Source organism: Lissotriton vulgaris, chromosome 1_1, assembly GCF_964263255.1.
Source record: "Lissotriton vulgaris chromosome 1_1, aLisVul1.2, whole genome shotgun sequence".
Lineage (NCBI taxonomy): Eukaryota > Metazoa > Chordata > Amphibia > Caudata > Salamandridae > Lissotriton > Lissotriton vulgaris.
In genome coordinates, this window is record NC_141685.1 from 467,237,824 (window position 1) to 467,252,345 (window position 14,522).

The following is a 14,522-nucleotide window of genomic DNA, read 5'->3' on the forward strand; positions in this document are numbered from 1 at the left end:
CCTGTCAGTCCTGTGATACCATCATAGTGGGTGAGACAATGGAATTTAATAAAACAAAAATCCAAGCAAAGGAATTCTGGACTTGTAATACAAAAAATGTCGTGCATTTACTCATTTGTCCTTGCAATCTTGGATACGTGGGTGAGACGTCCCGCGCGATAAAGACCAGGCTAACTGAACACAGGTCAGCCATTAAGACACAAAAGACCACAGCCCCGCTAGTAAATCATTTCACAGAGTACAAACACAAGCCTGAGGAATTAAGATGGCGCATCCTAGAAAAAATTAATCTGCAAAAAAACCAAGGAGGGGATGAGATCCGGAGAAAAAGAGAGGTCTTTTGGATCTTTACCCTCGGGACTTTTGACCATGGGCTAAATCAAGAATTGCCATGGGAGAATGCAATTACATGACTTGATCATGTGGTTCTTATGGCACACCTATGAGGTTGTCTTGTTAATAGTAAATACAATCCCAAGAATTGATAGCGTAATGACACACTGTTAATTTCTGAGTCCCTGTTCATTTATCTCCGTTCACTGAATCTCAAAACGGAGATCCTAACATTTACTCGCAATGAACTAAATACACTGCCGCTTTAAATAGGGGCGGGCTTTACCTATATAAATAGCAATAGTAGAAGGACCGTAAGTAAACGCCATTTGATTAACCCGAACCGCTGAGGGAGGAAGAGACGTCTCGAGCAGCACGCTTGTCGAAACGGTAAGAATCCGGTATATCCTATGCACACCCCACGCTGGTGATGCGTCACTCTGCGATTTTCTAACTCCGTTTGACCCGAATGGGTTGTTAAACTTCCCTCCCGCACCCTCTTTCACCACTTCTAACCTAGTGGTTTTCTCTGTTTAGTGTGCGTATCCCGGCCAACGCGTGTATCCCGGCCAACGTACGTCTCACCCAAATTGCAGCCGTCAGTTTGAAAGAGCGGTCCGATGATATACATTAACCCCTAAAGATTACCGCGCCTTTTCAAAATATTGCACGAGTGTTGAAGGTAATTATCAATGAAGAAACATCACCCTGGACCTTTAGTATAATTTTTTTTTTTAAAGTATCCTGACGTGAATCTATTTGTGTTTTTGCTCTAGCCATACGGATTAACAACATATCCAACCGCTGACACACTTAACCACCGTATTGGCGAATGATGTTTGAGGTCTCTTTCCCCTTTTAAAGAAATGACGAATAGTGGGTGGAGGTAGAAGTAAGACGGTAGCAGTGAACACTGCTTTAACAGGTAAGCATGTTACCTAACAGAATCTAGAGTTAGAATAGGGAGAAGTCTGTGAAACCTGATAAATCAACAATGGAGTTGACATAGCGCATTGTTCTTTTTCTAAACAGTTATCACATACCGATTCCGGTCATTAAAGGAAAGGTGCCTTACTCCCTTCATCTACATTGAACCTTTCTGGTTACAATCTTTTTTTAGGTAAGGACAATACAGATTAAAAGATGAATCTAAGTAATAATGTAAGACTTTTCCTATGCTCAATCGTTATAAAATACAACGCTCTTGTCTATCAGCCCAATGACATATGAACTTCGAAGCACACTATTCTACTCAACCACATTGGGGAGATTCTTTAGTCTTTTGAACTAGATGTTTTGCTGACAAAACTTAGAATGATCGCGCACTAATAAACCCAACGCTCAATTAAATCTAACCCGCCCCTAATTTTAATGTATGAGTAGCCTATAACTCTAAAAACTGAATGATTGTTAGATAAACCATAGAAGGATCATGACGTATGAAAACTTTTTCTACGAAATGGTCAAACTCTTTAGTTTTAGACCCTTATTTATAATATGAAGCCTTCCAAATGTTACGCAAATTTCCATCTAGCATTCAAAAACTAGATCTGTGATCACAAGGATATATATGTATTGCTGTTTGTTAAACCTATGCAACATGTATTGTATATGTATATATAGTGTGTTTACCATATGTATTGTGTTTGTTTTCCAACTGTGCATCTGTTGTGTTACCTATACTACAATATAAGTCTGGCTAAGGGAAAGTTTTCATCAATTTGATAACACTTCACTTCTGAAAGAAAAGCAATGTACTGTGATTTTAATGTCACTTAAACACTGTTTTATTCCATTTAGAAAAAGTGGCTGAATATCTACTAGTCCTGATGAAGACAAAAGACTTTGTCGAAACGCGTTGACACACAGCCCTATTCTTCATAAAAAGGAAAACAAAGATCCTTTTTTTATGTATCATGATGTGCTTCTAATATATATTTAAAAAAGAGCCACATGATCTTTTTTATGTATTTTATGTGATAAGTGTATTTATTGATCTTTTTATTAAAAACTATCTATTTTGATATCATTTCAGTCCATTGCATTACTTTTTATCTGGTATACATTTATGTTTATATCTTACCATTTAGCCAGCTTTTGTGTTTAAAGTCTGCCTGGGTATATGCCATTACATAAAAATTGTTGTCCCTGACCCAGGAGTCGTATCCACATCAGGGGGTCCTTGTTACCTACAAGATTTTACCCACGGTAGATCCGTGTGGGACCTTTCTTCAATCTTATTCTCTTGTTTGTTGGAAACCATCTCTTTTGAATTGTGGAGTTTTTCGCCAAAGATTTAATAATTGTCTATATCCTATAGAAATTAGCGTAACATTGCCCTGGGTAACCTTTAAAATTAACCTTGGAACAAAAATGTCTAACTTTAAAACGTTTGGTTTCTCAGATGAGGATTTTGCTACTCTGGTAGGAACCAATGTAGATTTTGGCACTAATCAAACGAGTAATCCGCAAAACAACAGTGATTACAATAAAATAATTAACCTACAAAAGAAATTAATTAGAGTAGAGGCCCATGGGGAGTTCATGTTAAATTATCTTAAGAGCGGTATAATCCCCATGGGACTTAGGATTCGAAATATTCCGGGTCTTTTTGTAGATACTAAAGATTTTCTAGTAAAGTGGAGTATGATCGCTAGCCGGTGCTCACGAGACCTTATGATTTTGATCATCTCCACATCTAAGGAGCTAGTGATTGAGATAAAAAAAGAAATAGAAGAACTTGAAGATAAACTAAAAAGATCTACAACCACAGAGGAGGCAGAGAAACTATTAGAAACAATTAAAAAAGATATACTGTCATTCTCTGAATATCTGAAAAAAAGAAAGGAAGACAAATTTGTAAAAGACAAAAGATTCTACTCAGTAGAGAAAACATACCCTTACATAGTGGATGGTTTCTATAAGGCTGACACACAACCAGGAACGAATAACCATACTTTTCAACACAGGGTAAATAATTTTTCCCATTCTTCAGCCTCAAATTCTGATTCAGAAGGAGAAGATAATATTGGATATCAGGATGACAGACCCTTTGACCCCAGAAACGGCCAAAGAAATATGCGTCAACCTTTTTTAGGTCACCGAGGGGGGAAGGGAGGCCGTCAGAGAGTCCGGTTTCAAAACCAGACGAGGGGCAATTACCAGTCCAATCAATATGCCCAACAACCTCAGCAATACTTAGAAACGAGAAGCAAGCAGTATTGGAGGAACGGGATGTAATCCCCATTTTTAATTTATCCTCCTACACCCTTGAATCTTCAGATTTGTCACTCCTTTCTAAAGGCCTATCCTTCGTCCCACATGCAAAAGTTAACATTTTTGAACTCTACCAAGATATCCATTCCTTTCTAAGAAAAGTTAGATTAAAAAAATTCTTCTCACAAAATGATCCAATGGATTTAGACAACATAAGCAATAATATCGTGGCTCTACCATCTACTTTCTCTCCGTCTTTACAGCAGGTAGGACCAGAAGTGGGCATATTTGAAAAGGTGGTTCTAAAACGATTAGATCAAGCCCTGAGATTTATACCAAAACCCAGATACAATATCTCTAAAGAAGAACATGAATCCCTTGAAAGATTAAAACACAACGAGACCATTGTAATCAAAAACAGTGATAAGGGTGGAGGCATAGTGGTGGTTGATTGCAACACATATGAAGAAAACATGATTCAAATGTTAAGTGACCCCATTTTCTATAAGAAAATTAAGACTAACCCTACTGAGAGAATAGTAAAAACAATAAACAGATTAACTACAAAAGCTGTAAATGAAGGTATAATAAACAAGAAAGAATACGAATTTCTTAATAAATCTGAGAGAAAGGTGTCCTGTATCTATGGTCTACCTAAGATCCATAAGGACCAACTAAATCCACCGTATCGTCCAATCGTTTCCACAATTGGAACACCTTTGGAAGCCCTGTCTAAATACTTAGATCAGATTCTACGCCCGTACATTTCTCTTTCGCAGTCGTATGTGAAGGACACTGGTGATATAATTGCGAAAGTGGAAAATTTAACTTTTAATGAGGGCAATGACATCTTAGTGACCCTCGACGTGGAGTCATTATATAGTAACATACCCCAGGCAGAAGCGATTGAGGCCACAATGTGGTTTATCGATCTTCATAAGATTCCCTGTTCGAAGTCATTTATTAAAGATTGCTTGACTCTGGTTTTAAAAGAAAACTTCTTTGAATTTGGGGAGGAGTTGTTCTTGCAAATTAAGGGTGTAAGCATGGGGGCTTCAATGGCCCCATCAATCGCGAATATCTATATGATCTTGTTCGAAAGCAAATTCATTTATAACGAAGTGGCACCGTTTTATGAGTCTGTCTCCCATTGGTATCGTTACATTGACGATATATTTTTTGTGTGGACCAATGGGAGACAGACCTTAAATGAATTTTTGTTGTGGCTAAATCTAACAGATGAAAATCTGAGATTTACTGCACATACGAGCGAATTTAAAGTTGAGTTTCTGGACATAAATATTCAAAGTAGGGAAGGTGTTCTCAAAGTGGATCTATTTACAAAGCCCACTGCCCGGAACACTCTTCTACATTTTAATAGCTACCACCCGCGCTGCCAGAAAGACAGTATCCCCTTCTCTCAATTTTTGAGAGTAAGGCGGAACTGTACTAATATAAAAGACTTTGATACCCAGGCTGAGAAGATGAAACTTAAATTCATCGAAAGAGGATATCCACATCGCTTAGTGAGAGGAGCGTACAAGAGAGCCCGATTTTACGATCGTGACACTCTGTTGTATTCACAAAAACAGAAGGCAGATCCAAAACTAGTATGCATTACTAAACACTCTACCATGGACTCGACAATTAGGCAAATAATAAACTCCAACTGGCATCTTCTAAATGTTCAAGACAATGAAACAAAACTACAGAAACCCATGTTCGCCCATAAGCAAAATAAAAACCTAAAAGATCAAGTAGTCCATTCCCGACATAAGGTCAATAATAGGAACAACCCTTTTATCCAGAAATCAATTACTGGATCAAATGCTATCAAGGGTACCTCTCGTTGCGGTTCCTGTCAGTCCTGTGATACCATCATAGTGGGTGAGAAAATGGAATTTAATAAAACAAAAATCCAAGCAAAGGAATTCTGGACTTGTAATACAAAAAATGTCGTGTATTTACTCATTTGTCCTTGCAATCTTGGATACGTGGGCGAGACGTCCCGCGCGATAAAGACCAGGCTAACTGAACACAGGTCAGCCATTAAGACACAGAAGACCACAGCCCCGCTAGTAAATCATTTCACAGAGTACAAACACAAGCCTGAGGAATTAAGATGGCGCATCCTAGAAAAAATTAATCTGCAAAAAAACCAAGGAGGGGATGAGATCCGGAGAAAAAGAGAGGTCTTTTGGATCTTTACCCTCGGGACTTATGACCATGGGCTAAATCAAGAATTGCCATGGGAGAATGCAATTACATGACTTGATCATGTGGTTCTTATGGCACACCTATGAGGTTGTCTTGTTAATAGTAAATACAATCCCAAGAATTGATAGCGTAATGACACACTGTTAATTTCTGAGTCCCTGTTCATTTATCTCCGTTCACTGAATCTCAAAACGGAGATCCTAACATTTACTCGCAATGAACTAAATACACTGCCGCTTTAAATAGGGGCGGGCTTTACCTATATAAATAGCAATAGTAGAAGGACCGTAAGTAAACGCCATTTGATTAACCCGAACCGCTGAGGGAGGAAGAGACGTCTCGAGCAGCACGCTTGTCGAAACGGTAAGAATCCGGTATTTCCTATGCACACCCCACGCTGGTGATGCGTCACTCTGCGATTTTCTAACTCCGTTTGACCCGAATGGGTTGTTAAACTTCCCTCCCGCACCCTCTTTCTCCACTTCTAACCTAGTGGTTTTCTCTGTTTAGTGTGCGTATCCCGGCCAACGCGTGTATCCCGGCCAACGTACGTCTCACCCAAATTGCAGCCGTCAGTTTGAAAGAGCGGTCCGATGATATACATTAACCCCTAAAGATTACCGCGCCTTTTCAAAATATTGCACGAGTGTTGAAGGTAATTATCAATGAAGAAACATCACCCTGGACCTTTAGTATAATTTTTTTTTTTAAAGTATCCTGACGTGAATCTATTTGTGTTTTTGCTCTAGCCATACGGATTAACAACATATCCAACCGCTGACACACTTAACCACCGTATTGGCGAATGATGTTTGAGGTCTCTTTCCCCTTTTAAAGAAATGACGAATAGTGGGTGGAGGTAGAAGTAAGACGGTAGCAGTGAACACTGCTTTAACAGGTAAGCATGTTACCTAACAGAATCTAGAGTTAGAATAGGGAGAAGTCTGTGAAACCTGATAAATCAACAATGGAGTTGACATAGCGCATTGTTCTTTTTCTAAACAGTTATCACATACCGATTCCGGTCATTAAAGGAAAGGTGCCTTACTCCCTTCATCTACATTGAACCTTTCTGGTTACAATCTTTTTTTAGGTAAGGACAATACAGATTAAAAGATGAATCTAAGTAATAATGTAAGACTTTTCCTATGCTCAATCGTTATAAAATACAACGCTCTTGTCTATCAGCCCAATGACATATGAACTTCGAAGCACACTATTCTACTCAACCACATTGGGGAGATTCTTTAGTCTTTTGAACTAGATGTTTTGCTGACAAAACTTAGAATGATCGCGCACTAATAAACCCAACGCTCAATTAAATCTAACCCGCCCCTAATTTTAATGTATGAGTAGCCTATAACTCTAAAAACTGAATGATTGTTAGATAAACCATAGAAGGATCATGACGTATGAAAACTTTTTCTACGAAATGGTCAAACTCTTTAGTTTTAGACCCTTATTTATAATATGAAGCCTTCCAAATGTTACGCAAATTTCCATCTAGCATTCAAAAACTAGATCTGTGATCACAAGGATATATATGTATTGCTGTTTGTTAAACCTATGCAACATGTATTGTATATGTATATATAGTGTGTTTACCATATGTATTGTGTTTGTTTTCCAACTGTGCATCTGTTATGTTACCTACACTACAATATAAGTCTGGCTAAGGGAAAGTTTTCATCAATTTGATAACACTTCACTTCTGAAAGAAAAGCAATGTACTGTGATTTTAATGTCACTTAAACACTGTTTTATTCCATTTAGAAAAAATGGCTGAATATCTACTAGTCCTGATGAAGACAAAAGACTTTGTCGAAACGCGTTGACACACAGCCCTATTCTTCATAAAAAGGAAAACAAAGATCCTTTTTTTATGTATCATGATGTGCTTCTAATATATATTTAAAAAAGAGCCACATGATCTTTTTTTATGTATTTTATGTGATAAGTGTATTTATTGATCTTTTTATTAAAAACTATCTATTTTGATATCATTTCAGTCCATTGCATTACTTTTTATCTGGTATACATTTATGTTTATATCTTACCATTTAGGCAGCTTTTGTGTTTAACCTCATAGCTGCTATTAAACATTCCTCCCCAGTGCTGCGCTGTCCATTAGAACTAGTGCTGAATGGACGTTCAATGGTCGTGCGCAGCACTGGGGAGGTAGTGCTGCCGTCGGCCAATGCACCGAGGCAGCACTTAAGGGGTTAAAGTCTGCCTGGGTATATGCCATTACATAAAAATTGTTGTCCCTGACCCAGGAGTCGTATCCACATCAGGGGGTCCTTGTTACCTACAAGACCAAAGACCTTTGACCTCCAGGTCCCCCAGATGAGCACCCCACCCGAGAGTGGACGCATCCGATATTACTGTGGCAACCGATGGAGGAATCTGAAAAGGCTTCCCTTGAGACAGATTGCCTTCCACGCTCCACCAAGACTGATCCGCTGCAGTTTCTCCGGAGATCTTCACCACTGCCTGCGAAGGCACCACTGGAGCGCCCTCATATGCCAGCGTGCATGGTCGACCAACAAAATGCATGAAGCCATCAGACCGAGCAGGCGAATGACCTTCAGGACTGGAACGACCGCTCCATTGTAAAACAAAGGAATCATCTCCTGTATGTCGCGAATCCTTTGAGGGGGAGGGAATGCACGACACACAGTAGTGTCCAGTACCGCAGCTATGACCAGGTTGCGCTGTGAGGGCACCAGGTGAGACTTGGGTACATTTATCGAAAAACCCAACCTGTGCAACAACTGAATTGACACTTGCAGATGATGGAGCACCTTCTCCGGCGACTCCGCTTTGATCAGCCAGTCGTCTAGATACGGAAACACATGTATCCCCGTTCTCCTGAGATGAGCTGCCACCACTGCCATCACCTTGGTGAAGACTCGAGGTGCAGTAGTAAGACCAAACGGAAGGACCACAAACTGGTAGTGTTGCGACCCAACCATAAAACGGAGATACTTTCTGTGCGACTTTAAGATGGGAATATGAAAATACGCATCCTGCAAGTCGATCGACACCATCCAGTCTTCTTCCAGCAGCGCTTGAAGAACCTGTGCAAGAGTGAGCATCTTGAACTTTTCCTGTTTCAGGTAAAGGTTCAAGATCCTGAGATCCAGGATTGGCCAAAGCCTGCCATATTTCTTGGGGATCAGGAAATACCGGGATTAGCACCCCTGACCCCTTTCCTGCTCTGGAACCACCTCTATCGCACCTTTTCGGAACAGAGCCAGGACTTCTTCCTGCAGGAGAAGCAGGTGGTCCTCCGAACAATAACCCTGGCAAGGAGGGTAATTGGGAGGGAATTCCTGGAAAGGAAGTGCATACCCATTCTCTACAAGATTGAGAACCCAAAGATCCGATGTTATTAATTCCCAATATTGCAGAAAATGAGTAAGCCGACCCCCCACTGGGCCCACATGATCCGGAATAGCGGATCTAGGGCTGCTTTGCTGCGTTGGCCGGGGGTTGGGAAGGAGAGGAGGAGGAGGAGGAGGAAGCTTGACGACCTCTAGGGCGGGATCTTTGCCTGCCCCTGTATGACTTGTACAGCGTATTCTGCTGCTGTTGAGGCTGCTGCTGGGATGGTCTGTAAGAACAAAAGGAAGATCTTCCAAACCCCCTGAAGCCTCTACCAGTAGTACCTCTGGACTGAAAACCCAAAGATTTTGCAGCAGCCCTACTGTCCTTAAAACGTTCCAAGGCAGCATCAGCCTTCTTACCAAACAACCCTGAGCCATCAAAAGGCAAGTCCATCAAAACAGACTGGACGTCTGCAGAGAACTCCGATGATTTAAGCCAGGCAGCCCTCCTAGTGGCCACGGAGGAGCCCATGACCCTTGCCACCGAATCAGCAGCGTCCAGACCACTCTGAATCACCTGTCTCGCAGCTGCTTGAGTGTCTGATATCACTTCCTGAAAATCCTTCCTGTCATCCTCAGGAATTTTCGGAATTAGCTGCTTGACAGAATCCATCAAGGCATGGATATACCTTCCCATCAGACACGTTGCGTTGGTTGACTTTAACGCCATACTGGCTGATGAGAAAACCTTCTTGGCACACTGATCTTGCTTTCTGGATTCTTTATCCCCAGGAACCTCTGGAAAAGCACCAGCAGATTTCTTTGAGCAGGCAGCTTGCACCACCAAACTCTCAGGCAAGGGATGAGTTAATAAAAGCGCAGGGTCCTCAGGTGCAACTCTGTATCTCCTCGCCACTGTTCTTGAAACTGCAGGAGCAGATAAAGGTTTCTTCCAAACCTCATAGATGGGCTCAGATAAGGCCTCGTTGAAGGGTAACATAGGTTCAATAACTGACGAGGGTGAATGAAGAACCTCATTTAAAATATTAGGTTTATAATCAGCAGTGGGCAGAGTAATATTCAATAAACTTGCTGCTTTTTTTATAACGGTGTGATAAGGCGCCACATCCTTCGATGGTACATTTGACACTGAAGCCAATTCCCACTCAGGCGACAGTTCAAGCCCACTGGCCTCACACAAGTCTTCAAAAGGATCCTCAGAATCCTGTAACTCCCCTTCTTCATTATCTGAATATTGATATCTTTCCTCTTCCAGAAGTCTCTGGGCCTTTCTCCGAGATCTTTCCTTCACAGCAGAAGAGAACGGATTCGGAATCGACTCCGACGGGGTCGGTGCCGGCGTCGGTGCCGGCGTCGAACCCGAAGTCGGATGAGGTTTTTCAATACGAGGTCGGGCAGAATCCTGCCTCGGAGTCGTAGGCATCGGCGTCGATGAGACTGGCGTCGACGGAGTCGGCGTCGTGCACTTCGGCGTCGAAGACACCGGTGGTGTCGGAAAATGCCAATGCGGAGGTATAGCCGGCATAAAAGGCATGAGGGGCGCAGGGGCGTAAGCCTGGGGAATACCCAAGTTGAATGCCATAGGACCCGTGGGACCAACACGTGCACCAGACGGGAACATTGCCCTAGAATAGACACCAAACATGGCGTTCAGGAACTGAGAAGGATCCTGACCTGGAGCTGGAAATTCAGGATATGGATCTCTGGGTCGTTCCTGAGGAGGTGGAGTCAAAACGACGTCGGCCTCTTCACCGAGTCCAGGAACCGGGGTCGACGAACCCGCAGGCATCGGAACCTCGACTTCACCAGCCCCCTGCTCCTCACCTTCATCCTCCTGGACAGAAGGATTGGATGGAACCGGAGAATGGACCTGCTTCTGAGATTCGGGTGAATCCGGATGTGAAGCCTCACCAACAGAGTTATGTTCCGACTCCGAAACCTCCGCTTCCTTACTCAGAAGTTTGACCTGGGACTTCGGTCTTGAACTAGAGTCCTTTCCGGAGTGATGACGTGACTCATGGCTCCTCTTCTTATGTTTCTTCCTCGAAGACTTCGAAGCGTGAGCCGAAGACGACTCCGAGCGTGACCTCGAACGAGACCTCGATCTCAACCTTGACCGACGAGTTCGAGACTTCGAAGACTTTTTAACTTTCTTATTTTTAAGTTTTGCCACAAGGAGTTTTGTCTCTCTTTCTCTTAGCGCCTTCGGAGTCATCTTCTTGCAGCAAGGACAGTCCTCCACGTCATGGTCGGAACTTAAACACCAAACACAGCATTCATGAGGATCGGTGATAGACATAGTCTTGCCACATTCGCCGCAAGCCTTAAATCCAGTTTTCTTCGACGACATTTCGAAGAATATAAAGATAGACACAATAATAGGATAATAGTAACAAAGTTACTGTAAAGCTACAGTACGATCCCTGAAAACCGTTAGCGTCGACGACGCGGAAAAAAGGGAACTGATGTCATCACGCCGGCGTGGGCCTGTTATAGGCGTCGGTGACGTCAGCGGAGTCGCGGGCGGTGCCGTGCCTCTGTGACGTCCGGATCCACGCCGGCGCGAAGCTACAAAAAGAATTTCCGAATGTTGCTGACGCAAGGGGATATTCACAAGGTGAGGAATCCACACGGCAGATGTATCTATCAGAAAAAACTATACAGACTCAAATGATCTGTGGAAACAGGATTTCTGTGAATATTTATCATTTGTGCATAACCAATTAATGTCATTTGTTTTAGTCCTATTAAAACCTGTGTCCAGCGCACGCTAGAACTAGAAAAACAATATGCTTAATTTTTGCTTTCCCAACTGCTGGATCCATACAGTTCATTTACAGGTATTTACATTGCTGTGTGTTTAAAAAAACGACATCCTTTCACGCTCCCTGTACTACAGCAAGATTGTCATAAATCTCTTTAAAAACTCTTCCCACTTTGCACTCAGAGAAAGGGAAATAAACACCAATCCCGTGTTAAAGGAATAAGCAGCAATTTGTCAGACGACATAGCCTGACATTTGACCTCTGTCTTTGAAGCACCTGCAAATGTGACAAGATAAACACATAATTTCAAGGCAGCATTATTTATTGCTCGGACTGATGTATTTTGCAGTATTTGAGGCACTCAAGTTTGACCGGTTTGAAACCCTTGAATTGCGTTTACCCATTGCAAGGACTGTATTGAGGGTCAATCAGTTCTGGCTGAAGGGCTTCCGATAATGTCTTGAGGGAGAATGCTACATTACGGCAACATGAGAAGAGCTCAAGTCCCAAGCTGACAAGAACATAGCTGCCGCCCTTACACATCTGGGCCTCTTAGCATATGGTACGGTCCACCGCCTGACTCTTCTCGTGCACCTTCATCCCATTGGAAGTATAGGCTGGATGGAGGAGCAGCTATCCCAACACAGTCCCCTCCTCTGACTGTTGCTGCAAAACTGTTTTCAACTAAACTGACACTGCACAGCCGTGCTAGGACCACAGGAAGAGGAGAAGCAATATTGTATATTTGGAGGACATTTCCTGTCTGGTCGACTACAGTTAATACATATGATGAAGGGTTTTAACTGCAATTTGGAGGGGTTCTGGAGGGGGAGGGGGCAGGGGTTCAGGGAATTAGTTGAATTGTAGATTCCACTCTGTCAAATACATTGTTCTAGAATGAACATTTGTATACCAGTCACCTTTGGTATTTTTCTTTTGTGTATGCATTTAATCCAGCAGAGTTTTGACAGATGCAAGTTGTGCTCATAAATGCTATGTTTTTTCAATTAAAAAAGTGGTGCTTCAAGCCTGTGGGGTTTGGAGCAGGCGATGCTTTGGTCAGCTTATCTGAATTACACCCTGAAGCCTCTGATCACAGGTGAGTGCATGTGCTTTGCCAGCTTACCTGATCAGCAGCATTATTAGTATTAGTTCCAGTCCATTATTACTTGATCCACTCTTACAGCACCCTGGTATTCGGCAGATATATTCTTGATTCATAAATACTCATAAATATTTATATAAAAGAAAAATTAGCATGTTCCTTTACTCACCCTAGAATATTTTACCATGATACATCACAAAAGAACTATATGAAATATTAAATGTATAGGAAAAATAATGTATTTACCAAATGTACCAAATTAACCCGTTAACCGCGGCGGTAATTCTGCCGCGGTGCGGGCGTTTCTGTGCTCGGGAGGGGCCGCGTCGGCCGTTGGCCGACAGCAGCACTGGGGAGGTAGTGCTGCCGTCGGCCAAAGGCCGACGGCAGCAAGGAAAGGGTTAATGTATGTACAAACAGAAACAATCAGCAAATCAACAGGAAAAACTTCAGAGAAGACACTGTAAAAGCACACATCATTTTACTGTTTGAGTTACTTACCGTAGTGTTCTTTAGTGACCAGCAGCATGCTAATCCCCCCTTCTGCTTCTTGAAACCAAATTCTCCATAGCCAACCGCCAAAAGATCCTGAAAGAAAAAAAAGACTCATTTAACAAAACGAAAGATTTGTTTGTATAAAAATAAACACAGCAAACACAAGGAGATGATGGACGGAGCCCTGGAACTTTGCAGACACTCACCCCCAGTCACTGATCTGGATTGAATCCATTATTTTTCTTTAGCTCACTGCACCACCCCAGTTCAGACCCAGCCATATGCAAATCAGTCTTGACTCTGTGCCTCATGGGAACAGTCCAGCTCGAACTGGCAATCCAGGTTTTCCCTAAACCGGAAACAAGCATCCTGTGACCGGTTTGGGGGTAACACCCCTCATCAGCCAGGCTAGCTTGAATCCAGTGGCAAAGTGAGCTAGACACCGACGGACAGGTGAGTGGGACTCCTTCACCTTTTAACGCTACAGAGAGTGTCTTACCTCCAACATAAATTAACACGCATACGCTGCATACAGGGCTCATATGATATTACGCTACTCAGTGTTCTGGCATGATTATTATCGGCACACTTGCGGAGAGATAATATCAGCGTAATTATAGAGAAACGAAATTGGAGAATGTCTAATGCTCGACTATATGTCAATAGAATCTATCAGATACAGGGGCTCATATTGAAGTTTGATGGCTTTCGATTTTGGCGTCAGAAATATATATACCGCCTCATTAAAAAAGCTGTTCCATTTTGGCCATTTTTAAAGACAACGGTCCTCTGACAATGTGGATTTAGAGTAACATCACGAATCCATATTCTTTTTTATCTTTATTGAAACAATATAGCCATACAGTTTCCAAGCAGATAATTACTATTAGACACAAGAAGTCATGAATGTGATTTTCGTTTTTACTCCTTTGCTTTTCAATTTAGAGCGGTGCTCCTCTAAACCTGAGCTGCAGCCAGGTGGGGTGAAGCGCAACAACCACAACAAATGGGTGAGTGGTTCATAACCAATGCAAATTCAAA

General features: G+C 42.1%; 1 protein-coding gene across 1 annotated transcript in view; it reads right to left on the reverse strand.

Annotated features, from left to right (window-relative positions):
• The window catches only part of DNAI4 (dynein axonemal intermediate chain 4), a 641,148-nt gene that overhangs the window by 254,362 nt on the left and 372,264 nt on the right, over positions 1-14,522 (reverse strand). The window contains exon 10 of the mRNA XM_086953805.1: positions 13,488-13,574. Within this exon, the coding sequence (XP_086809931.1) occupies positions 13,488-13,574 (87 nt within the window). The remainder of the gene's footprint in view (positions 1-13,487; positions 13,575-14,522) is intronic.